Here is a 27,314-nt window from a genome sequence, read left to right on the forward strand (position 1 = left end):
AGATATTTAATAAGAAGAAATTACAGATTGAGAGTCCTCCGGGCACATGAAATTCAGCTAATGCACAGCTCTAGACTGGGTCACTTCTTACAAACAATAATACAATTTTTTGCTTTAGCGTGGACACGTTGGACTAACACAAACCACAAAATACTGAATCAGATGCAACAGCTAGAGCTAAAAACCACAACAATAAAAAATATGGCACAAAGAATGCTAAACTAAACGACATGTAATTAGTATTTACTTTTGGCAATCCTGGTTTGGACTAATTCAGTGTAGAGATTTGTTCCCAGTCAGCACCAGGTTCAGTTAACATACATCTTGTGCAAAGTGTACTTTGAAATTCATTGAAATAATTAGTTGTGTAAACGTATCTTCCTTTCACAGTGAAACAACAGTGATTTGGGTATCGGAAACGAACAAGAGAACCCCAGACAATATTTTATTTCACAGTACACAATGTATGTATATATAATCACCAAATTCAGCAAGTAGGTAAAGTGCATGCCAGTAACAACTTGGACTGTAAATGAAGAACTTGCAGTGCAGAAGTACACTCTATTCCAATACTAACAAACTAATATGTAGTAATACAAAACAAGGTAGAGTAACATCTTGAAAACAACATACTCTACGTGATTTACTGCACCTTTCTTTAAAAGGTAGGCTGAATTACTCTGAAACAGGAAAATTTCACATCGACTATCAGTAGAATAAACAGTTCAAAGCTTCACTAGTTAAAAATATTGCACCAAAAGTGTCGTATTTGAAAGCAATACAAGAAGAATTTTTTAATATAAAAACACTTAAAAAAAAAAAAAAAAGAAATAAAAAAAAAAGACATATTACAACAGCTACTTTGAACTAAAATAGCTGGTAAACTGTAGGAATTGATGAAATGGGAGTTCTCTGCCACAGGCGATAGATACATGGATTACCTGGAATCTCTCCTACATAGTATCGAGTAAGATGGGAGGGGAAAAGGTGTCCACTGTCCTGCAGTCTCAATGGAGCCAACTGTAAACTCAACAAAACCTATTATGACAACAATTGACAGTATTCCCTTTTATTTTAGAAATACAGGTCTACAAGAAGTCTTGAAATGCTTCACCACCAGTTAGCGCAACTAAATGAAAGCCACAAGATAGATGGATGTACCACGACTACTAAATGTTATACAGATGTCTACAGCTCCGACCATAGGCCCCTCGGCCTGTGAATCTGGAGTAGACACACACAAAACCCACATGATGCTCCCCACAACCCATGAAGTTCCCATTTAGAGAGTCGGAGACGAACGGTAGGGAGATCCTTGGAAAACGAAGAACAGGGAAGCAAAGGGACAAGAGACTTTCCACTAACATCCACCAGAGATGTGGTGGCCCAGATCCAACATAGGGACCACACTAAGTGAACACTATGTTCATGACGCTCTGAGAACACTGCATCCCATGTCAGGCTCTTCCCAAAACTATAAAACCACTGTGTGCAAGCGAGGGATACAAACGGTGAACTCCAAGAACTGAATAAATTCGCCCGTGAAGAAAATCACTTTCTCCACTCCAAAATCAATTCCTTCACTACATGTGCAGTTTAAAGGGGAAAAATAAACCACACAAAAACGGGTAGATGATCGTCGAAGACCAGCAGCCCCTTTTTGCAAAGCAGAAGCATGTATTTAACTTCGACACTTACTTTTTATAAGTGACTTAAGCAAGCAAAACATTTATCGAATGGCAAAAAAAAAAAATCTGCTCAATAAGTAGATGTCTCTACCGATACATACACACCAACTCACCTTCTTCTCTTGATTTCCCAGGACATGGCAACAGGCAGCTGTGGCCACTAAGTCTTCATTACTCTCATAAAATTTCTGGGTACATTAAAAGCATGATTGAAACCTATTAAAACTATTTGCTCAGGGAACACGAGGCTTTATCACCATCATTTGTTCACCTCAGCATTAACTTACAAAAAAAAAGCCTCAATGACTTGCAGTTGGACATCTGGCCCTTAGTTCAGCTATTAACTATTTTAAAGAAAGACCTTGAGAGAGAATTAATAGGCTGTAATCATCTAAAGTAGTCTCATATGCAGTTCATTTCTCCTTCACTTCTTCGTTGCAGTAAACCAAAAGCTTTCAAAAGCAGTAACATAAAAAAGCACATAAAAGTTGATTCAGATTATATCACATCCTTTCATATTTACAGATTTTCTGTAGTAAAGAATCTACTATCATTGTTTCACCACAATTAAAAGTCTTGGCCTTTTTAGATTTGGAAACATTTTCAAAACCCTCAGGAACTCGACAACAGCAGCATCGCATTCCAGACAATATTGCAAACACCTCCCACGCAATCAAAGTGTCTATTAAAGAAACAGTCTTGAAAAGTACAGTTCCCCGATCCTCCTCTTCCTCACGATACCATCCCCACCGGCTCCTGCGGGCGCTACGTTAGTTTCTTTATTCTGCGGTTCTGCTTGTCAATATTCAGCGTCGTGCGGTCTACGGAGGTAGTGATGGAATCAAGAGCTTCGTCCTGTCTCTCCAGCTCGGCTTCTGTCTCCAAGGCAAGGCCCTTCAGTTTCTTTAGTATCTGTCAGAAGAAAAGACTGAGAGCTTTCAGCGATCGACCAGCCGGTTCTTTGAGAAATATAACAGACCCATGGCAATTAGTTATTTCATTGCTTTAAATGACCAAATCATTTGTTGGAGTCTGCCCTGAAGCATGCTGGTGAAGAGACACAGGTCTTGCTCCGATAAGCTGAACTGAGATGAACTAAATGAAGTAAAGACCAGAAAAATCAAATCTGAACTGTTAGGGTTATACAGGGGGGAGGAATAAATTAGAAGTAAAAATCAGTGTAAACATCAGCTTTTTGCTGGCTCTCTTATTATCTCCTTGGCATGTCTGCACCCTAGAGAAGTAGCTTGTCCTGGGATGTTGCGCACGTTGAGAGCCGATGCAGACAGAGAGCACAGCTGGTGCAAAGCCAGAAGGGGATCACGTGGCTGAAGGCGTAGCAAGGTTATGCAGGGACCAGGTCAAAGGACAGAAAACGTTGTTTTACTACAATCCACTAAAGAAAGAAGTGTCATTGGATGGAGCAGAAGGGAAAAAGTGAGACTTGGGCAACCAAACAAATAATTTTCAAGGGACTAGAGGGTGGTGTGGTATGAACAGACGTCAAGGCGGCCAAGAGGCTCAGGCTGTACCCGAGATGAGAAACAACAGATGCACTGGCTACAGCTCTATTCCAGGCCGCAAGCATTATATTACATATCAACCAGTTTACACTACACTTAGCAAATTACTGTTCGTATGTGGGACTGCAAGCAAACACCCTGAGCTACTTCAAGATTGTGAGGAGACCCTGTTGTCTGAAAAAGCCTATAGATGCTAGTTCAAACAGGGCAGAAGCCTCTAAAGTGAAAGGAGAAAGCCAGGCTGATGCATTCTTAAGGCTAGGAGACATCCGTAGCGATACCATACACCTACTTACGGGGCCTACTCAATTTCAGTTTTCATCATTTCACATAACCAAGTCCAAGAGCAGAGATCCAAACAACACAAGAAGAATCTGTCTTAATTCCTTACCCTGTAACACTGGCTCCTTTCAGCAGCAGTCCAAGGCATGAGTTAGTATCATTGCCTTTTCTTCCCTCTTGTGGCTACTCCCTTAATAAGCCTGGTTGCATGAACTGAAAGCACCTGCCTGAGAGGCAAGCCTCAGCTGCCTTCCCTCAGATGTATCAGAAGGAGACTTGGAAGCACCATATCATACTGACTGGAAATCCAGCTTCCCGGTCGCTTCAGATGATAAAGGGGTTGTCTCCGCTGTCACTGCTGGCCTACATGATCTGCTTCCTCAGGAATCCACAGATGGGTCCGTGAGGATATCCTCACACCACCTGCTTAATAAGAGCCGTTTATCCAATCAATGGCAATAATAGACTCCAAGAAAGCAAATTATCCCAGCACTATCCCACAACATCAACTGCTGTGGTACATGAGCATCCAGCTAACGCTACTGAAGATACCAGAACCGCAGCCTGTCTTTACAAAATAAATCTGTGGCTTTTGGTAAAACAGGGGAAAAGAATTGTACTCTATACGTGTTTAATTTTATTTTTTTCGTAACAACCGGCAAACTCTGTTTTCTTGTTTTCCTTTTAGAATATATATAATCAGCCCCCAGAAAGCTGCTGTGAAACATCAGCAGCCCCTTTATCCACACGTGGGGCTGAATTCCACAGCAGTCCCATCATTTGCAGCTATGCAAGTTACTGGTTTGAGAAAAGCAGCGAGGAATATCATATCTAGCTGGAATGGCAGGGGAATTTTATGCAGACAAAATGCTTTGTCTAAAGCTGGACGTCAGCCACAGTAGTGAGATTTATCTCGTAACATATCTCTCAGCTCTTTCCATAAATCACAAGCAGCTAGAAATACAGCTGCGTGAATAACTGGTTTTGCAATTTAGCTGCCAAAGCAAAAATACAAAACAAACCATGGATCAAGCTTAATCTACCTTCTTCTGTTCTTACCAAAACTACAAGCTAAAAACCCCAGTTTCCACCCCCAGTGAAACACTTCAGGTTCTTTCACTGTAACAGAAAAGTGAGGCTGAATTCCCCAAACTGGAGGTGGTAGACATGCATAGGATACGCACCGAAAAGAAAAATGACGTGATCAGATCTATCGTGTACGATTCAGGACATGGGTCTGAAATAAGGTCTTGCCTCCCCTGAGGAAGTAACTTTTCTACTTGGAAATGGGAAGTTCAGAGGCTGCTCTCCCTCAGTCTTTCCTTTGAGCTGCTTCTGCATGTATTTTATATATACAAACATACATAGAAATACATAAAGTAGCCAGTGCTACATGAAATGACTCCTACCATTCATAAAGTCATAGTATAATTAAGACTGGAAAAGACCTCTGAAGGTCTTCTGGTCCGCTCCACCCAACTAAGAGCAGGGCCAGTTTCCATGTTCAACTGAGAGAAGATTACAGGGTTTCAGCCTCCACTCCAATAAACTTTTAATTCTTTATACTAGTTTAAGAGAGGGGAGACATCACACCTTCAGTATATCCTAAAGGATGGCCATAAAAGACATGTGCTTTGTCATTTGCAGATGATTTAAAGATGGTCCACACTGACATCTTTTCAGCAAGTTTACTAAAAAGTTTTATCCAAGAGCATCCCAAAATTTGTTTTCCAGCACAGCAGAACAAAAGCAGCAGCAGCTGCCGACGCCTTCTAGATCATGGCTTGACACATGCTCCAGAATGGTCCCTCTGGCCATTCAACACCTCCACCTTCTGCTGCAGCAAGGCACGTGCTTTTGGAGGTTTTTCACCAAGCACCCTTAGCGGTGTGGCGAGTTCAGCTTTCCTGAGCCACATCCTCACCCAGCACATCTCAGTTTGCGAAATCCACTGAGGCGAGCACGTAAGGTAAATGTGGTGACATGCAGTGCAAGCCTCCAAGAAGGCTATGCAGCAAAGCAGGGGCTGGCACGAGAGGATGCAGAAAGGAAGCAGAGACACTCCTCCTTCCCCACCTCTCCAAGAGGCACCTAATTTATTTGTAAATCAAAATTGTGCCAAAAAAGGCCCAGGTTTGCCATGAAAAACAGTTTATTTTTAGTTTCAAAACAGATTACTTTTGATAGGCTTCGCATTCATTAGAGCATATTTAACATTTATAATACAGAAAAAGACACAACTGTTGAGAACAGAAAAGGTTTTAAAATACGAAAGCAGTAAAATGGAAACTCAGTCGGCTACAGGGCTCTGCTCAGTTCACCTGCCAATTAGGCTCTGCCTTGAAACGCAGCGGGCAATGACGATGCGGTTACTCACACACAAAAATAAAAGGCAAGCGGCTCACTTTCATCTGTTAATTCTCTTTGCCTAAGAGAGTCTGGTAATAAATCCCTTAACCCTTTGTCTGTCAGAGTCTTCAACCGTTCAAGCTGAGTGCTGCTACTCAGTCCAATGGGACCTGAAACGGTTAAGATGCTTTTCCAGCACAGCCCACAGAGCTTGCTGGAAAGAGTTACTGGAATCTGAAGTCTGGCCAAAGCTGGTCACTACTATTTTTGCAAAGCAAAATGATGGCAAGATGTCTAGTTATCACTGCTCCAGTTCTGTCAGCTGCTCAGAGCAGCAGTGCCTTCGGTGCCAGCACGTAATTTGGACGGTGAACCAAGACATGAAAACTCAGCGTGAAACACTATCTGTTACACAAAGCCAAACAGCAGGTATGAGCCCATCAGAGATGCATTTTAAAGGCACATTTCCTCAGGCACTGGTCAATCTCACGTAGAGACAGCCTCAGATTTATGCCACCGGATTGTAATTTGTAAAGTCGGATTTATCCTTGTGGCTCTGCCACAGATTTTCTGTGCAACTTCAGGCAACTTACCTAGTATTCCCACGCACAGAGTTCTCGCTGTAGAAAAACAAGGAAGCAAATTTGTCACTGCTCTCCAAATCCACCTGGTGTCAACTGTTCAACTACAGCAGACTTGGGCCTTGCTGGGAGAAGAGGTGTCCATCCAAGCTATGCACCCCAAGTTCTTGTATAGACTATGGGGACCTAGACAATGCAGTGCAGTTTAGGTCATGATTCATCCGCTCTATTTTATGTACCTGCTTAAGGAGGAGTTCAAGGGCTGCCCGCTCCTCTCTGCTTTGGCTCAAGTGAGAGCCGAGCAACCAGCTTAGCTGGAGACAGTCACAACACAGACACAAACGGAATGACGGGAGAGGGCTCCAAGCCCATGAACCCACTCAGTACTTTGCCCTATTACTTTATCATTTTTCCACACCACCTGAAGACCTAAACTCAAAGTGTCAGGCACTGTACAACCAGAGATTGTATCCTAAAGATCATACAATGGAGACCTCAGCTTGGTTTGGGTCCTGAGATACCATCATAATAATGCAATTTAGCTAAAGCTTGTGAAATATGATCTACCATCCCGATACACTGAGTATCCAGCAGTAAAGATAAGATACCGAAAGTGCCATTGTGCAGGAAGTATTGCCAATTGTAGTTTGAACTCCCTGAAATCCTCCCTGAGATCCACTCCATTATCCCTGTGCAACTGAGGTCTAAATGCTAAAGCAGAGCACATACAGCCAGAAATGGCTCTTGAATGCAGCTTCCCCAGCCAAATTCACCTGTTATTAGGAAACAAAGAACTGTCACTTGCAGTACTCTGAACCAGGGTGCAAACAGAGGTTTTGACGGTGATCACTTGTCATGATTTAATACGGTGCTTCACCTCTGTGCTGAACATATTTGCAGGTGAGCAAGAAGGGGAGACAACACCTAAAATATTCCAATTCGTAATCCCACTATAAACTCAAATCCATAATAGGGATTAAGTTGAGTGATCTTGCACTGAAAATATTAAGAGGCCTGTCCACATGCTCTCCTGCTGCACCTGGAAATGAGCAGGGAGACAGCAGAGAGCAGAAACATCTTAAACCACTGCAACACAATCTACTAGAGGACATTTACCAATGCCTCATGAGACAAGCGCAACTTGCCGTAACAAAAATCTATGGATTTATGTTGCTTTAAGATGCTTCCTGTTTGGGATTGCCGCTATCAGCACTTGCCTGTAGCTATGCAAAGCACAGACGTTCCTGCTGCTTGATCCAGAGTTGCATCTGGTGTACGAACAGCCAAGCTCTACAGCAGCCACAAGCAAAAGTGCTCCTGCCTGCTCTAGAAAATCAAGCTGTCTCTTGTAGAACAAAATTTCTGAGCACAGAAAACACTGGAATAGGCAAGTTTGAGAGGACAGCAGGTCCCTTGTATCTGAAGCACACAAAAGCAGACAAATTTTCAAGCACCAGCTCTTTTGAGCCAATGGCCATTAGGACAGTACGGAAGGGTCACTGTTTACTATCTTAGTGGCTGATTTCTCCCATTATTTCTTCTTGGACTGATACAGAAGTCTGATTTTATTTACTTTCTCAGGGAGTACTAAGCACTCATGGTACCACTAACATACCACTGGTCTTGTCTGGAAAAAATACTCAAGCAGATCCACAGGCTTAACTACCACCTTTTATTTTGGTACCATTAAATACTTCAGTTACACACAAGCAAATACAAAGTGTTAGTTGTAAGGACTGCAGTAAGGACTCTCCCCACATTGTGCCTTCCAAAAAACAAATCCGGGGCACGATCATTACATGTGTCTGTTAAGATCAGTTGCCTGTTGATCGCTATAGGCCATGGAACAAGGCCATCCTATGAGCAAATTTGGTATTTAGCACTTGGAATGAACAGTTCCTCAACAAAATGCTTTTCCTCTGACCTAACGGTTGTGATTTCCTGAGATGAAGGCACGATAAGAGCATAAATAAACACTGAAGAGACTCTGAAAGTAGCAAAGGACTGAAATGGAGCCATCTACACCTGAGAAGACATCGAGGAAGAAAACGTCACAAAGATATGCACTGGGATGTGTTTTTTTCCCCCAGACGTTACAGAATTAACTTCTTTAATACCATATCTGTCTTTATGGCATACGCGATCTGCAGACAGTAAATATCAGGGCAACAGTTCTTTGGCAGGAACAGTTTAGGAAATTAGAAAGCACTGGTTTGGCAAAATAAATTCAAATCTAGTGAATTCCCCCCCTTCGACCACAGCCCTTAAGCTAATATTATCATATCCCCTCCCACACCCGGTGCCATTATGTCAGCCAGAGCAAGGCGGTAGGCAGAGGCTCAGCCAGAGACCACAGGAACTTCGTAGGCTTCTTTCTCCCTCTCTATAGCACATAGCACAGCTAAGGAACACAGCTCACACTGCCACAAACTCTGTGGGTTTTTTTTAACATAAACGTCCCTTCATGAAGTCCTGGTGAGGTCCTTTACTCAGGCACCCAATCACAACTGCAGATGCTCAGGACTTCCAGCTCTAATGGAAGGAAATTAGTATCATTCAACAATGCTTGTTGCAAAACATCTAATAGTGTTATTACTGCAAGTACTTTGTTTTTCGGGAGAGAGGAAGAGCGACAATTATTTGGCTGTTCATCACAAATTCCTCTTACATCTCCCACTTCAAAAGTTCTGCTGGACTTACCCACAGCACAAGTAATGAGGGGGACAGAGCAGAGCTCTTCTGGGTTTTGTGATTTTTTTTTTTTTTTTTTAAAAACAAGTGCTTGCATTACAGATAATCAAAGAATAAAAGATCATAATCCTCAAGAGAGGAAACTGCTCAGAAAAACGCTGTAGTTATCAACATAAGGACCTCAAATACCTTTAATTCATTCATGGAAGCCTGATGCCACAAGTATCATTGTCTTCAATGCATGTTAATGCTTTGCACTTGTAACTGTTTTCCCCTCTTACTCCCTAAATGCTTTGCAAATGTGATTAACCACCATCCTGCTCATTCCCAAAGTGGGAGCTGAACTGAAGCAGTGCAAAGAAGCTCTCCGGGAACAAATGCATCAATGAAGGACAAGCCCTTCCTGCGGGCTAAAACGACTATGCGACCATGCGTACTGCTCATTGATGAGACATGTTTGGAGAAAAAAGGACAAAGCAGCAGGCTACACCTCAGCAAGGAGCACCCTACAACCTAGCTCATGACTGACTGCCTAAGGCAGTCTCCAAGCTGGAAAGGAGACAAAGCTCCTGGTTCCCTGCCCTGCTTTCTATTTACGGATTTAACCCGCCTCTCAACTATAAAATGACTGAATATAACCTTAGATAAAGCCTTGACATACCTTAGATAAGCATTAAATGTCCTGCTCAGATGTATTTTCAAGATCTTCACCTCGATGCTTCCAGGGGTTCAATACCCGAAAGACTTTGTATGGCATTTACCATGATGCTGCCCTTGAACCCCATTAGAATACATCCGCAACCTCCATACCTTTCAAATCCACTTTTACTGGTAGGAGCTCCCCCCTTCAATCACGCTTTCCTTCACTTCCACGTCTTTACACTTCCCCTTTAAACCGCACCACATTCTCTCCTAAGAGAATCGAAAGATCCTGAGCTATTTCACTCTGCTTCGTGCTTTAGAGCAATGAGAAAAAGCAGTGCTTGGACAACTCCTGGGAGCAGCTGGAGAGACACCAGCCTGCGCAAGACGAGAGGCTTCATTCCCAATTCACAAGACTTGTTGGAAGATGCTGAATTCCCCGTCCTATGTTTCTTCTGCTTCTCCAGTCACAGCCAACTGCTTTGATAACATCAAGCACCAACAAAGGTTGGTGTCCAACTGTCAAGAACTGGCCCTGGGGATGCAATTCCTAGAGAGACTTTTTTGCAAGGTGTAGCAAACTGTGTCTTCAATAGTAGTCCATGACCAACAACCCTTCATACCCTATTTAGCTTTTCTGGGTCTGGCTACAGATCAAAATTATAGTGCTGAAAAACTGACATTTAAGGAAGGAGCAACTAGCCCTTCTGAATACATAACAGCTGTACAAAGTATATACATGCATGAATAATAGATTGCTGCTACTTGTACAACTACGATTGAGGAATAGTCTCCCTTAACATCTTCCAAAAGGTCAACGCTGCTTCAGAAAATGCTTATTTTTCGATAAAATGATAGATCATGGAGATAAGCACTTTAAAAGATGAGAAGAAGGGAGGATGATTACATGGTGAATAGTCCATTCTGTTTTTGAAAAAGCCGAAATAAGATATTGCAGTCAAAAGATCTTGATTATATTTTGGTTACAGAACCAAGTTTTGGTCTAAAACTGTGTATTTATGCGGTGATTCCTATTAAGGAAAAGGAACAGGAGTTTTATAGGAATTATGGCATGTACCTTAAAATTATTCATGACTGCAATGATGATTAAAGAGGCCTGACTCTCAGGAAACAGGTGCTCAGCAATTATTGGGAAAAAATCAGGCCAATTCACGGCCTGTCAGTTTGGCATTCAGATCCTCTCCCCGCCCACACCACCCCACAAGCCCACCCCAAATCATTAACTGGCTAAAAAATTCTTGGCTTGGTGTGGTATAAATAAATACCAGAATTGTCTTTTGCGCTCTAGTTAATCTTGAAAGTGTTTTGTTTTAAATAACGCTGGCCATTTAACAGTGTTTCTAGTCCACCATCCAGCACAGAGAATTTCAGAAATTTCTGAAATTAACTTTCTGCAAAGGTTAAACTCTCACTTACCCAACCGTCTTTGGTTAATTTTAATAAATAGATTTTTCTTGCAAGAAGATTTCATTTTTAGCCACTCAAGTCACTACTAAGTGCTTGTGACTCTCGAATGCGCTCAAGCTAACAGAAGTTGCCATATTGTAATTCTCAACTATAAAATAAAAGAAGGGGGCTAGAAAACTGCAGGTTTGGGTAAGAGGCGATAGAATTAGCAGAAAATTCACATGATGCTATTACCAAGCTACAGATGGAATGTTAAAGAGAATAAGATGCTAGAGGGGGAAAAAAAAAAAATTAAAAAAAAAAATCAAGAAAAAAGTTTAATCTTCAGCCACATCTTCTGATGGGGCTGTGATCATCACCAGTAAACCTATTTTAATGGAAAAACCACTAAAACCATGCTCCTTTGCTTTTCCAGTTACTTCACTGTTTCAGATCAACCACAGACTACAGAGAGGGATTCTTCACTAAAAGTTCTGAACATCAGCTACGAGAGAAATTCCTTAAAGAGCCATTTAGAGGAACAATATCAGACTGGATTACTTTAAATAAATATTTTTTTTCCTAGTAAAATCTCCAACCTATTTCCCCTTTATTAATTTGCTGGACTGCATACTTACTTCCTAACTACAAGTTCTCTCTGTGTGTTTATAAAACACTTCATTCAGCTTTGTGGATGTTTCTGAAATAGAACTGCTACTCCTTACTAAAAAGAATAAGATAGCATAGGGAAAACACAAAAAAGCTGAAAATTATTTAATTGTTAAGCTGCTTAATCTTCAGAAAAAACAGGTTACGGTTAAGGATTTTCCCTGGGTTATAATCCTATCACTTACTATATTTTGCTGATAATCCCCGATTTGTTCAAAATAGTTAAAAACAAATATAAAGTTATCAGTGTATTTTAATCACAGGCTCGATTAACCAATTTTTAATATATGCCCATCTAAATTTAGGGAGAGGAATATTTTGTTAAGGACAATGACTATGTTTCTGATGATGAAAATGCATGTTACTAAGGAAGAAGAGGGAGTGAAACAACTCTTAATCAAAGTTATCTCAACTTATACCTGTTTAAGCTCTTTTGCTTCTTCCTGGGAGATCTTCTCTTGCTTCTGCAGTTGAACCTGGTCATTGTCCATCCCTTCTCTGCCTCCCACCGGAGAGCTGGGCTGCACCACTCCTCCCAGGAGTCCCGTGGCTGCAAGAGAAATTCCCATGGTCAGACTGCCATCTCCTGTACCAATGGGGAGGACTAGTGCTAGTATCAAACCGGTTGACCTTTGCTTTGCTCCATAGCAGTTTGCGAGGGGACAAGCGTGCTCAGAGAAGCCTAACCCGACCTTGCCCGCTAAGCCATGTTCTTCTAGAAAGGATTTGAGCTGTATTTTGTACAACGCCTAACCTGGAGGTGACCAGGCTGCTGAGAGGTGACTTATTATTAAAGGCAACGTTTGGAGAATGGGTTCATTTTGGGCTGTGGGGATTCATCTGAACAGAGAGCAAAGCAGCAGCAACACACTCCCAACCACATAAATGAGGATTCTCCACCTGCTGCTTCTTCTCTCTTTAATCTTTTTAATTAAAGAATTTAGAAGTAATGGATCGGGGACAGAGCCCAAGAGTCAAGTCAGCAAACCCCTGAAACAGAAGGGCAACACTGACGCTAACAGCCACCCCCAGCTAAGCAGCGTGGACGCAATCCCTCGTGTAACATGCCACCTGTCCTTTATTTAAAGCATCAGCTCTTATTGCAGTATCTGATACTACCCAGTAGGGTAGCAGGGACATGCTGCAAGGAAAGGTTGTTATTTCTGATGCAGATGGGTGCTAAACACCCGAGACGCACATCTTGGCTCCTACAGCCTCTTCAAACATCTCCAAAGCTCTCCCACTTAAAGAGGTACCAAGAAGGAAGCTAACGCTACCCCTGCCACCTGTGAGCACATGGCCTGACCCAGCACAGGACAACGACAGCAGCTCTTATGTACATCAGGACAGAAAGCACATCAGATGCCAGAGCTCACCGCCAGGTCGAAGAGCTGGTGCCCAGCTGGCTGGCCAACTGACGGTGTACACCCGACCGCTTTGGATAGCGTTACTTCCCCTTGAAAAGGGAGACAAAAGCTAAACCAAAAGTACCAAACCCTAAATCCCTCTCAAGTAATTACTGCAAACTCATAATCCCTGGAATTATTCAGTTATCAGCCTGAGAGTCGCTGGACTCAGACACCATCAAGATTTAAGACAAGCAAGTCATTCACTGTACTAGTGTTACCCTGTGCAAATGCTCCTTGTATTCGGAGGGGCTAAGAACCGCGCTGCTTATGGTAAATTACTGTCGTGGTCTCCCACAGAGGACAAAGTGGGGAGGGAATGACAGACCTTCCTATGGCAGCAAATAGCCAGGAGAGATTCTTTGTGTTTCTTATCAGCTGAGTGTCACCGTATGCTAATTATTTCATTAAAAACAAGAAATCTATCCATTTCACTCCATTAATCTCGCTGAGGACAAGAACAGGAGGGGGACATGACAAAGGCGCACAAAAAGAATGGGATGAGGAAGGAGATCTGGCATTTCCCAGCAATTTTCTACTCTAAAAAAAGGGAGAGAGTTGAATAGAAAGGCAGAAACATTTAAAAAGCAATTTTGTTTTGTTTGCGTTACACCCAGTTGGACTGTGAGACTCGCTGCCACCACGTGAGTACGAGAAGCTACCAAACCTCTGAACACAGTGCTGGAAACTCATAATAATGAGAACATTTGGTCACAGGGGTAAGCAGGAAAAATTCAGCAGCCTTGAAAGGCATAAAAAAACCCCTGTGAATGCCGGTCTTCAGCTATAGGATTGAGACAGCACTGCCCTAGATTGTTATACTGCAGACGCGCTGTAGGATTTCTCGCGCTTTTTAATCCTGGGTAGCTGTTATCAGCCATTATTGAGGACGTTACTGGCTAGGAAAGTACTGGCTTGATCCAGCACAGAAGAACCTCTGTTATAAAACAAGCCTCACTGCTCTGTCCTGAGCATTTAAACACCCGTGCGGCTTGGTCCAAAAAAATACAGTCAGAAAAGACACGCAAAGCAGCTAAAAATACTTTCAGATAATCTGGCGTGTCTAAAAATCTTCACAAATTCCTCTTGTAGGTGGAATCAAGCCAAAACTCTTAAGAAAGACGAGGTTTTTGAATTTACTTATACACATGTGCAATATGCACAACTTTAAGGCAGGACTAGTATAAACAGACAGGATCCAGATGAGACTATGACAGTTGTGGAAATGTTCACGTCTCTGAGCTGCACCACCGAGGGCAAAGAACGCTACGAGCCAGTTCACCGAGAGAGATGTACCTCCGCTGCAAGGATATTTCTCCTATAAGTCTCTGAATCAACATTTGCTATCTGGAAATACACACATATATTTTATGTGTGCACAAAGGCAAGCATGCATAACAACGGACTTTTCTCCCCTGCTTTTAGGGGGGAAAAAAAAAAAAGAGAAAAGTTAAAAATCAGTATTTCCACCATGGAAAAACCACAGAGGTTAAAACACAGTCCGTGACTGCCATCTTGCGACAGAAGACAGACAGCGACAGACTCCAGGGAAGGAACAAACAAGGGTTTTGGTTCAGCCAGAGAAGTCAGGATTTCCATAACCTCCAGTTTTCTTTACTGACATTTCCAAATTAAACAGTCAAAATGCAGGTGGGGGTAGGAGAGCAATATCCTTGACTCACTGACTCAGATGCAAACAGAGCAGAGCAGTGGGAAGTTAAGCACAGTAGGGCTGTATAACCAATTATTTTATGTAACCAGCCTTAAGACCATCAGGAACCGAACACCAATTTGCCGGAATAACTCACTGCTTAAGAAACCAGCAGGTTGTTTTTCCTCTAAGTTGTTGTGCTGACATTTTAGTGCCAGATGCCCAAGACTTACTTCCTTAAAAATTAACAAGCTTTTCCAAGCTATGGCCCTTGACGACTCGTCAACAAGAGGACATTATCCTCCCTGCTGAAGTCCAGTTTTAGCTTGGTGCACAGAAATAGGTTCATCTATTGTTTTACTGTATCATTTTCCTACTCATTTTTAATACACCGGCAATAAATCCATCCACCGATTTGCTCTTTTGTCACTAACAATTAGGGAAAAAAGGATTCAGGCGTGTTAATAGAAATAAGTTCCTAACGGACAAAAATTCACCAGCTCTCCAAATGAATCCAGGGTTGGATTACAAAAACAAAAAAAACCCCAAACCTCCCCGGAATTTTAGAAGAAGTAATAGTAGTAAGGAATGTCATTCTTATTGTTGTGAAAGGGTTTCAGTCTCCACTGTTTTCTTAAAACGATTAGACTATGCGTCCACCTAATCTGAGACCTAAAATCTCCTAAATCCAAACACCTGAACTTCTCAAATAGTAAAATTCTATTTTTTAAGATATGAAAATTAACATGATGTTTATCCCATATGTTATTTAAAAACTTGCTGGACTGAAAGTTTGTTTTATACTTTCTACAATTAACTGAACAACAGGCTTAATATAAATATTCTTCCAGCCACGAACTTCCAAAGGAAAAACAGCAATGACAGAGGACTCTGAAGCATGCAGTCAGGAGAGAAGAATGGATTTCTAATGACCCTTCCCCACAGAGTGGCACAACAGTGAGTTGGTGACCACCGGAAAAAGAATGACATTGTAGTTAAAACACAGGCCAGTAGCTGAAACTCAAATTAAGCTAATCCTTTCACAAAGTGGTGTGGAGTTAGTGCCAACACCAGCTGAAAGCACAATGTTAAAGAGGGCTTGGCATGTTCCAGCTGTCAGGCTCCTGAGGGACACCCGGCTTCAGCATCTACAGTCACAGGTTTTGCTAATGTAGTCGGGAGAAAGTAAATCCAACTAGACTAAAACAGGGCCACACGCTTCGGTCATCTCTACCCTCTCCCTCTCGGCAAGAAGGTCTAAAGTCACCTAGCAGTTATTCCTTGCATTTTATGATCAGCATGGTCTCACCGTTGGGTCTGGGGGGAGAGGATTTCCCTTGTAAATATTATACACTATTCTGAGTTTGAAAACCACTTGGAACCTTTTGGTGCTAGTGTTAGTGCTTACAGACGGATTGCTTTGTCTGTCACATACCTGCTTGCCAAATGGAGGTCCCCAAATCTACTTGAGGAGACTTCCTGGCACCAACAAATCCTAGGGCATCTTCTAAAAACTGTATCTTCTTGCTAAACTGCATCTCCAAGATGGGGATTGCTTCTGGCATCTTTGCTGACAAGAGCCGGTAAGAGGTGTCAGGCTTCCCAATAAATCTCTGACGGACACTGATTTCATATGGCGTATGAACTCTGATATCATCTACATCCTTTGATTCAAACCGGTGAATGACCTGAGAATTGCAGTCACTGATTTCCAGGCCAGAAGTGAAGAGCGTGAGTTTTCCTGGCTTGACATTTGAGTCTGTTCTGTGGGTGATAATAACTGGAATTCTAATCATGATTCCTTCCTGGTTCTTCGAGTCGGAAACTGTGGCAGTTTCCTTTGGCTTGGTTTCCAATGGTGCAGCTTCTCTAGGAGAATGCTGTGGGAGACAGTGTCAAAGGCCTTGCTGAAGTCCAGGTAGACCACATTACAGACGGATTGCTTTGTCTGTCACATACCTGCTTGCCAAATGGAGGTCCCCAAATCTACTTGAGGAGACTTCCTGGCACCAACAAATCCTAGGGCATCTTCTAAAAACTGTATCTTCTTGCTAAACTGCATCTCCAAGATGGGGATTGCTTCTGGCATCTTTGCTGACAAGAGCCGGTAAGAGGTGTCAGGCTTCCCAATAAATCTCTGACGGACACTGATTTCATATGGCGTATGAACTCTGATATCATCTACATCCTTTGATTCAAACCGGTGAATGACCTGAGAATTGCAGTCACTGATTTCCAGGCCAGAAGTGAAGAGCGTGAGTTTTCCTGGCTTGACATTTGAGTCTGTTCTGTGGGTGATAATAACTGGAATTCTAATCATGATTCCTTCCTGGTTCTTCGAGTCGGAAACTGTGGCAGTTTCCTTTGGCTTGGTTTCCAATGGTGCTTTCCAGAGCTTGCTGCTAAACGGCCACCAAGAAGGAGATTCGAGCTCAGTCAACAACCTAGCAGAGAAAAGAGAGTGTGAGAAGACTGAAAGGCAGTAGGAGGGTCATGCTACCCCACCAGTTCAAATCAAATTACCACAGACACAAAGATTTCTTAATACTGAATCCACCCCGCTGTTATTTCGCTCCTCAAACCTATTCACAGCTTACGAGGTTCCATCCATTTTAAAAAAAACATCTTTTCTTCATTTGCTAACACGTTGGAAAGCAGTCCCAGAATCTCACTGTTCTGATGTTTCCTGGTTTCGGCTGTGAGAAATCCAACTTCTAACTGGATTTATTCAGGGCAATTTACACCCACCTGTTCTTCAGCTAACACTGCCTTTTACCTCAGTATTTCCACACCTGGCCATCACCACCACTGCCTTTTTCTACTCCTTTATACCTCAGCCCCATGGTCTGATGCCACCTTTTGCTTTGCCCCCGCTCCCAAATTCCCATTGCCAGTTAAAACACTAAGAGTGCAAGGTTGAGGCTGAAAAGCCCAGCAGAGACTGCCCGCTGGCATCCACAGTCTACCTCACTGTCAATGCTGGTGTAGCTCCTGAAGGAGACAGACCTCCTTGCTGGCAAACTGGTGCCTTAGCTTAAAGGTAATCGGACTCACTTTATGGAGGAATTAAGCAACTGTTCCCAAGGAAGACCACTGTATAGCCAGAAATAACACAGGGAGTCAAGCCCCTTATTTCTAAGCAAGAAGATGCACGGAAGCAGGCACCTAAGTTTATCAGCTGCAAGCAAGAAAGATGTAACACGCTGTCAGGAAGAATCAATGAATGCAGGACACGATCCTCCTGTTGTATTTTCTATCAGCATAGCCCATTCCCCTTTTCTGGGGTCCTCTCCCAAGAAAGGATCATGATCACAGATCTCTTTGGGTCTAAGCCTCACCAGTACTCTTTCCACCAAAAAAATGGGAATGAGGGGAAAGGTGGTGGTTTTGGTTTCATTTTCCATGTGCTGCGCTGCCTATCTGTTAGCATCCCTCTCCAGGCCTAGACAGGAGTTAGAGGCAGAGCCACAGTCAGCACCTATGATGCTCCGTTTCTCCCACTCTAATCCCCTGCCCGTCACCCAAACCCATCCCGCTAGCAGAGGATCCTGTATTTCAGGATGACTCAGCCTCAGTGGCTGGAAAGAAATTTTGGGGCCAACTACATCTCCCTGCACAGCCAACAGTCGCATCCGAGCCGAAGTGGCTCGTCTCCAGTTGCAGGCAGGCATAGGAAGAGGCAAGTCAACCCTCCAGGACGCATCCACAGCTCAATCCTACCTAGTCCCCACTAAAAAACAGCAGCGAGCTGGCTGGAAGCATCCCACAAACCAAACCAGCCTGCAGGCCGCGGGACGCATCCACTGCTCAAACAATCCTACCTAGTCCCCACTGGAAAACAGCAGCGAGCTGGCTGGAAGCGTCCCACAAACCAAACCAGCCTGCAGGCCGCTAGTCTGATCAGGATGTTTTAAATGGAGATTTCTCAAGCCCACCTGTCAGTCACTGAGCAGAACAGGAAAACCATCTCTGGAGGCACAAATGGATTCTCAATTAACTAACGGGAGGGAAGAGGTTATGTTTAAACCAAACAAAGAAAAAAAACTCTACGGAAGTTCAACCCAGATCAGAACTGTGTCCCTCCCCACCCCATAAATACCTTAAAGACTATCCAGTGATTAAGCATGTGCCACTGGCACGGTGGTTGTAGTAGATGCTTCTAATGAAGCCAGACCACATGTAATAAACATCTTTAATGAAACACTGCCATCTTACTCGTGCTACAAAATACCATTTACTGACTTCAATCCTAGAGGTGCAAGCCTTATCAGACCAAAATACAAAGTACTACTGCTTCATTGCTATTTTGGAGAGCCAGCTTGATTTAATTTGCTTTTAAGTTTACTCTAGAAAGGTACTGCCTGATAAAATATGCATCACAGTGCTGCTCTCGAGATACTTTTTGTAATGATTTCTTTTCCATGAGAGAATCCAAGCGTGTCTACAGAAGACTTTGCAATTTTAAAATCCTGTTTAATTTGGCTGCAGACAAAGTCTAGTCTGAAAGAGTAAGCTCTAACTGAACACACTTTGTTTACTAGCCATCAAAGTTCTGCACCGGCTTCAAAACAGACCTACTTAAAGAAATTAATCTGCTGGGAAAAGCAGAAAAAGTCATATTGGGAGTCAACCACTGAATTCATGGATAGCGGAGGCAGAATGAATTGTTCCAAGAATCTACTCCCAGCTACAGCATGAACATCAGATATTTATGTAGATAGCATGCAACATGAGTAATGGGTCTGGAGCTCTCCACTGCCCTCTGAAAATGCTATGACACTCCTTAAAAAAAAAAAAAGGGGGGGGGGGGGGGGGGAATAGACCAAAGGAGATGTAACAGGAAGTTCTACAATAACAGAATTTGAAATGGCACAGTATCATAGATTTAGGACTGAATTCTGAAACTATGAGGTTCAACTTAAGTTCAACACAGAGAATGACTGAAAAAGCCCTAGGCTCTGCTAGCACACACCATCTTCCAAATTAAAAGCCATGCTCCAACCTACCTGCTGTAACTAAACAGAAACAAACGACCTGATCTTATTTCTACAGAACGCAAAGCACGTTTTCTGCCCTCTTGTTGAATGAAAGAGTTACAACAAGGTACTTCAGGGCAACAACACCTTACGCCTGCGTCTTAACCTATGAAAAGCCATTACATTCCTACCGCAATATGGGTTCATCACATGCACCATGAGAAAAGCATGTGCGGTCGCTTAGTGAAAAGCGACTGCAATGCGACAAGTCTAAACCTCCGCTTACACCGTGGTAACTAATTCTGGATAGCTTTGAGCCTTCACTTTTATCACTTTATCCCTTCACCCGTCTCCTCCCCTCTTTCCCCAGGGACTGACATCCTGGCTGGGCGATGTCTGATTTACAGTCAAGATTTTTCTGCTGCACAGCCTTAACAAAGGCTCCAGCCAACTCCTCTGGCCTTCCACGGAGGAGTCACCCCTCTGTATCAACAAACTGTATGACCAGTCCTTACATACAAATGAAAATTTGCAACCAGAGTACCTTGTCCTCGAATAGTAATATATTAAAAAGGAACCAGTTAATCTGGCTTTCTGTTTATTTTTGGTCTTTGAACATCTGCTAGCACGTCAGACTCAGCACTGCTTATCTGCACGCAGGTCCACTGAAAGCAGCTGTATATACCCAGGCACACACAAGAACAGAATTAATAATCCAAAAAAGCCCACACATACTGGCAAGATAAAGCTAATCAAAGTTTTAAACATATGAAAGCAGATAAAGAGGCCTGGTTCTTTTTATAAAAGACACCACCATCAAACTGGTGTCGCTCATACAACCTTGAATTAGCAGACACAAAAGTTTGTTACCGAAGTTTCCTTCTGCGCAGAATCTGCTACACATGCAAAGTAGTCCTGCATGATATTACCCATGTAGTTTCTTCTCATCAAGTTTCTAAAGAAAGCAAGAGTCAAAGAGCCTTAATAGACATTAGCATATTTTTCTAGGTTAACAGTCTGAATTACCTAATATGTAACAATCAAATGAGCTTCAATCACGGTCTTCCCCATTTTCTACACTGGTTAAGGACATGCAGAAAGATGTCATCAGTTTGAGAGAAGACTTTGGGCGGGAGGGGGGGAAGCAGCTTTATGAGAAAACACACACACACACACAAACTATGCTAGAAAACGAAGTGTCAGAACTCCTCAAAAAGCACAGTGTAATTAAAACAGTTTCGCTAATGGCTTCTGGGCTGCATTTTAGCCTGCGAGCAAGCTGGCCAAACTCTTCATACTGTAAATAAAACGGAATCTCAGTTAACATTTGGTCAATGCCTTCCTTTATTTTTCCATTTTTAAATCAAAGCATCTAGCTCTTCAGATTCATGAGGACAAATAATACCTCCCAGTGCATCTTAACCCAAAACAAAACTCTCTTCCAAAAACAATGAGCAGGTATTTATTTTCCTACTCATTGTTTATTGCTACAGAACTTTAAAAGCTATTGCTGAAGCTTTCAGTTATCTTGGCTTTTCATTAAAGGGTATGGAGAATATCACCAGAATCATTGTGAAATCAACACTTTCTTTTTGACGTGATATCCATCTAAAACCAGATGCTTCTTCCAAAAACAACTAGTTTGAACTTTATTGTGTTTGTTTCTTCATGCAGGCGTCAGAGCTTCCACAAAGACACTCATAGCTATATATCTTCAAACATTACAATGCTACTCTTAACCTTAGTGTCTATTTTGGACTGCTATCGAATCCATCTTGCAGCATACAAAATAGCATAGAATAATTCACTTTGAATGTTAATCATTAAATAGTAACATCATAACATTCTGATTGAGACACCAACCATTTACTATTCACGTTGAGTTCTGCAACAGCTTAAAAGTTAAGCAACATCTCAAAATGTGCTCCAGGTCTCTTATTTCAGTTTTCTAAAGGCAGCACTTGGTGGCTAGTTTTTTTGGAATACACTGGCTTACGTGCCTGATTGAGATTACCAAAAATAGTCTAGTATTGCTTCTTGAGTTCTTGCACCACCACACTCTGCAGACAAAGCTCAGCAGTTCAGTGTTGCTTAACACTGCTCATTTTTTCCTCAAAATGTATTTATTCCACCTAGACCTAAAGGCAGGGAGTATTCCGTGTAAGATTAAAAGCAGTGCAGTTTTATAGCACAAGTAAGGGAGCACTGTTTCTACAGCCATTTCCCTGACTACATCCGCACCACAGACCCAGTCCTCACTGCTGTGTGTAGCTGGGAAGTAAGTTCTTGTGAAGGAAAGGGCAAACAAAGCCCTCAACTACACACCTGGTATGCAAAAAGCAGCCTCCAATTGTGGTTGAAACTCGTAAGGCCTTGAAAAGTTATTTAAAAGAGAGAGGACAGGTATATATATACAAACAACTTCAGCAGGTTGGAAAAATGTCACACAGAAGGGAGGACAGAAATACAGAAACATCTTATAACAAGAACTAGATCCACAGAAGACCATCACAGGTTTAAACTTTCAGTGAAAGTCAACAGTTTAGTTCCCTAAAGACCTCTGTGGATCTGCCCTACAAATTTCAGGCATAAACAATACAATCCCACAAACACTGCATAGCTCAGAGGATGCTACAGCACCGTACCTGTCTGCTACATCCATATCCCCTTCGATCTTGTTGAGTCCTCTCATGATGTTATCAAACTGCTCACCCTGGTAATGCAGCACTTTTGCTGTGTCCTCCAGTCGTTTCTGCGATCCAGTCAATAACCCGGTCAGTTCTTTTCCCTTTGTTGACTGCAAAGCTGCTGCTTCTGCTCCTGCACCTTGGCTTGACAGCAACTGCTCCCTCCAGAAGTGCTCAAGGATGTTGAACACCACATTTCTGCTGGGTTGCAGAGAACTGAACCAGTGCTTGGTGTTCTTCTCTAAGATGGTAAGGGAGCTGAAGATTAAATTCGAAGATTCTTTCTTGATCTCACTGATACTAGAAAGATGGAAGTTGACCAAAAGCTCCCCAGTCTTGTCAGCTGTAAATTTGATCGCAACAGGAGTCAGTGAGAGTCTGCCAGAGACCCATTGTTTGCTGGTGTCCAAGTAGTAAGAACAAGGCCAGCTATGGATACGTATGTCTTCGTTCATCAGCTCGCCGTTCAGATCCTCTTCTACAAGAGCAACGCTCTCAAAGCCAGAAGGAGAAACTAGAATAAAAGAGAAAGGAAAAAAAAAAAAGCAAGAATCCTTAGCAACATATCAAAGCTGACGTAAGAACACACTCATAAATAATTAATCTCATCCACAGCTGGCTTCCAGTACTTTCACTGCAACCTTTCAGGTGTGCACCCAAGACAGATTTGGAAATAGCTGTGGATGGGTTACAAAATTTGGCAACCATTTCTAACCATCCAAATATTCCCTTCAGAAAGGCTCACCCTTTCTGAACAGGACTGTCAGTATTATTGCCCACTCCATAACAGCACTGCCTCCCCTTTTTATAATGTTCTCATCATGTTTCAGCACATGATTTACAACAGCACAAACTTCAAATGACTATTGCATTAATGCCCTGGATATTTAATATCTGCTGTGCTCTAAGTGTTTTGGGCAGGGGAGGTGCTTTATAATTAGATTACTCTGTATGTTCACATGCATATGTTCATATTTTTGGGTGGAGGGGAACCTGCCAAAAACAGAATCATGAAAAACTTTTAATAACTTTAACATACCCCTTTTTACTGAAAAGTGATCATGTGAAAAGTTTTCCATTCCCCACCCATCATCAGAAGCAACTTCCCACAGACCAACAGGTACAGAAGAAAATTCAGAATCTACCAAAATGCAAGCTCGTAAATATATATCTACAGCAATCACAATGAATAACCGGTCCTTCCCCTCTGAGCTATCAACATCCAGGTATGTTACAAACACACCTAGAATGTCTATCCATCATATTCAACAGTGCAGCTGGAACCAAAACCACCACCGACCAGAACTCACAATCATTAAAGAGCAGAAACACCCGGCCACAATCAGATAAACGCTCTTCAGAAATCATCACTATCTCAGAGCATCGCTCTTGGCCTCAGGAGAGACTTGCAAAAATACCTACCTTATAAAACTCAAGCGGATACCAGAACTTCTGGTAGAACAACACAGCCAAAAAAAAAAAACAAATCCATAGTATTTCTTCTGTGAAATATTCGTTGTTGCTCAGCTACTATCAAAGATATTTCGAAATAGGAGTTTGGGAATAACTGAAAACCACTTAGCTGCGCTGCTGGGAAACCCTGACTGACCCAAGTGGAAGTTAAGATGAAAAAGATGCCACAGTGGCATTGGAAGAGGTGCTGCTGGCCTGGAGCAATTCCGCGCACATGATAGCGGAGCAAGCAGCAGCAGAACCAGCAGAGGCTTAAAAGAGCCAGCAGAACTGACTCTGTTCACTCAGCGTGAAGGGACACAACGTTCAGGGCAATGGTGATTTCATTGCACCCCTGTGACAGGCCACGTTTTCCTGGGAGCCCGTGATGCTATTTGATGACATAACATTAATACTGTAAAACTTGCTCACCGGTATCTGGGATCCCAGCATGAAAACAAAGAAATGTCATATGCCTGAGGCCTGGCTTGCTTACATCAAATTTGGAACGGTAAATTAAATGAAACATATCTGGAGTGGCATCTCTCCACACTTCCAAAGAGGCTTCTTGTGCCCAAGGGTCAGACTGTTTCCTGTAACATCTCCTTCAAACGCTACAGTTTTCAGCATGAACACTGGAGACCAATTACGTTCCACAACTAAGTTCTTTGTGAACACCCATTATGTAATGGTGTTTTAATTACTCACATATTCATTATCTTCTCAAAGCCTTTGATGTATCATAGCACAATTTACAGATTAGTACCATAATATTATCTCAAGCTGTTCTGCTGTTCCTATGTCGCAATAAATGAAAAGAGCTCCACCACAAAATCCCCAGTTAGGTTTACACTGACGCTAATTACACCTTTTTACTTCAGTACGATCTGTTCCCCTTAAGGAAATGTCTATAATCCTAATGCAAATTAAAAAACTAATAGTCCTTTTTCAGGTAGCACTGCTGTGAGTTCCAATAGCACACACCAGAGATCTCCAAGTGCCTTCAGACTGCTGCATCATTAACATCCCTTAAATAGAGCGCTCTAACTCTGCGTCCAGTTCCAACGACTTCTTTTATTAAATATATTCAAAACTTCAGTATTAGCGAGATAAGGACTACTCATGGTATGTCATGTTCCACAAAAATCTTTACTTAGATTTTCATACCTTATTTCCGTGGCATTATGAGTTTCAGTGATACAAATGGGGAAAAAAATAAGCCACAACTTTACAAAGCAGCTGGAGTTTAAAGTGAAAATTCTCAATCTGTTTAGTCGTAATAAAACTGCAATCCAGTGAGAAGTCATCTCTCTCTGCAGTTTACTATGGGCCAAAGAGAGGGGGAAAAAAAGCCCACAGAAACCCGACTTAAATGAGTAGCTATAGCCCACAAAACAACAACAAGTTCTAGGAAATATGATTTCTAACAATTTTATCAATCATTTGCTACATAAATTCATAATTTGGAGAAAGAGCTAAAGCTCTGGCCTCATTTCCTCCATCTAGAAAAGGAAGGTAATTCCTCTAATGCAGCGAGGTTGGATCAGACAGATCTGATAAAGAGGTTTTTTTCAGACTGACTGGGCTTTGTGAGTAGCCAATGGTTCTAATTTGTATTTAAAAGTTATTTTCTTTCTGTCACACAGAAGAAAAACAAAGTTATTGACAAAGAAACAGCGGGAAGAAAAATACTTTTTAACCATCAGTCAAATGTGACTGCAAAGGAACAAACAGCAGCAGTGGGATTCCCGAGCAGGCTTTTACAGGATACTTTAAGTGGAAGATGTTTCTAATATGGATACACAATTATGTGCTAATAATGGTATACTTTCTGCTACCATAACTGACAACTATGTCAGTTTAAACAACAGGGTAAGTCACGTTAGTGTTGCAATCGATGGCCGTTGAAACTAAATCATGTTATAGCTTTATTAATCAAGATTTACAAATTACAAATCCAGATCAGCTTTAACTGTTTGAAACTGCCTAGGTTTGAACTAAATACGATAGTAAACAGACAATAAACAAAAATAAACATCTTTTATTACACCCTCAAACTCCTCATACCCTAAACATATTACAAAGGCAAATCAAATTTACTGAAAGAGCTCCTGTCAGACCCAGAAAAAAATTAAAAAAAAAAAAATCCATCAGCAGCCTCCCCGTCTATCAAAAGTGCGTCACATTCAGGAACACAACAGATCTCAGCTCATACAAAGCAGCTGACATCCCCTTCCCCTACCCTGTGCAAGTCTTTTTCAGAAACTGGTATAAGTAGCAACCTCATCAATATCAGCACACGGCTCACAACAAGCTGTTGCCCTGAGATGGTATTTTATGACTAATATATATAAATAACGATTAAACCAAGACACCGAAAGATTATACATCTTGCAGAAGATCACAAGGGAAACCTGGAAGCAAACACAGGTTTCTCAATGCTCACTGCCGGGACAGGCACCGCAGAACGTAACGTCATCTGAAAAACAACCCCTAGACCTTGCTAACAGCAACAGCCACCTTCCGTCAGGCACAGCCGTACTAGGGAGGCAAGGAGAAATTGTAAACAAGCAAATGACTCTTAAACTTCTGTAAAATCTCACCCTACAGCCCTTTTTCACACGCTAAGAGTTCCACAAACTCTCTCCGACCACCACCAGCTCCCCATCAAGACAGCGTTTTCTCTCAAGCCTGCTCTCTACCGTTAAGGTTGTGAAAATATGATGTCTGATGCAGTCTCACAACTGTGCCATAAAAAAAGATCTTCCTAAACCGTATCTCAAGCTCCTTACCTCTATCTGTAGACGCAGAACTCTCAGGCAGCCCTTTGGGGGCTGCTGCCTTTACAGAACTGTCCATCCGTAGTATTTCCTTCTCTTCAAAGTCTAAAAGAGCAGGTAAAAAAAACTGAAGCTAAAGCAAAAATCCTACTATGCCCGTTACCACAAGGGAAAATATATAAAGAATAGAGAACATATATTTAACCCTGGATCTAAGAGTAAAACAAGTCCTCTCGGCCCAGGAGAAGAAACGAAGCAGTCACTTGACCTGTGTGTGTATATATATGTGTACATGCCTTGGGTCATATGACTTTTGACTCACCTGAGAGCTTAAAGGCTTTGCCTGACAGTCAGCTCCTTTCTGTGCCTGAGGCCAGAATTTCCAAGCAAAAACCTCTTTGGTAATTAAATCCATTCATCGTTCCAGCACATTTTTCCCCAATATAATGACATTTTAATTAGCATCAGATCTGCACAACTTTTTTTTTTCCCCCTTCTCTCTCTCAGAGAAGAAATTCAAACCTTGCAGA

General features: G+C 42.1%; 1 protein-coding gene across 1 annotated transcript; it reads right to left on the reverse strand.

Annotated features, from left to right (window-relative positions):
* On the reverse strand, window positions 1–26,878 carry SNAP47 (synaptosome associated protein 47). The gene is made up of 5 exons (XM_019471194.1): window positions 26,797–26,878; window positions 22,511–23,066; window positions 16,849–17,333; window positions 12,252–12,382; window positions 1–2,600 (listed from the first exon to the last, which is right to left on the reverse strand). The coding sequence occupies exons 1-5, from the start codon at window positions 26,861–26,863 to the stop codon at window positions 2,454–2,456; spliced, it is 1,386 nt and encodes a 461-aa protein (XP_019326739.1). The 5' UTR covers window positions 26,864–26,878; the 3' UTR covers window positions 1–2,453.
* Window positions 26,879–27,314: the final 436 nt, after the last annotated feature.

This window comes from Aptenodytes forsteri, unplaced genomic scaffold, assembly GCF_000699145.1.
Source record: "Aptenodytes forsteri isolate BGI_AS27 unplaced genomic scaffold, ASM69914v1 Scaffold80, whole genome shotgun sequence".
NCBI classification, from domain to species: Eukaryota; Metazoa; Chordata; class Aves; order Sphenisciformes; family Spheniscidae; genus Aptenodytes; species Aptenodytes forsteri.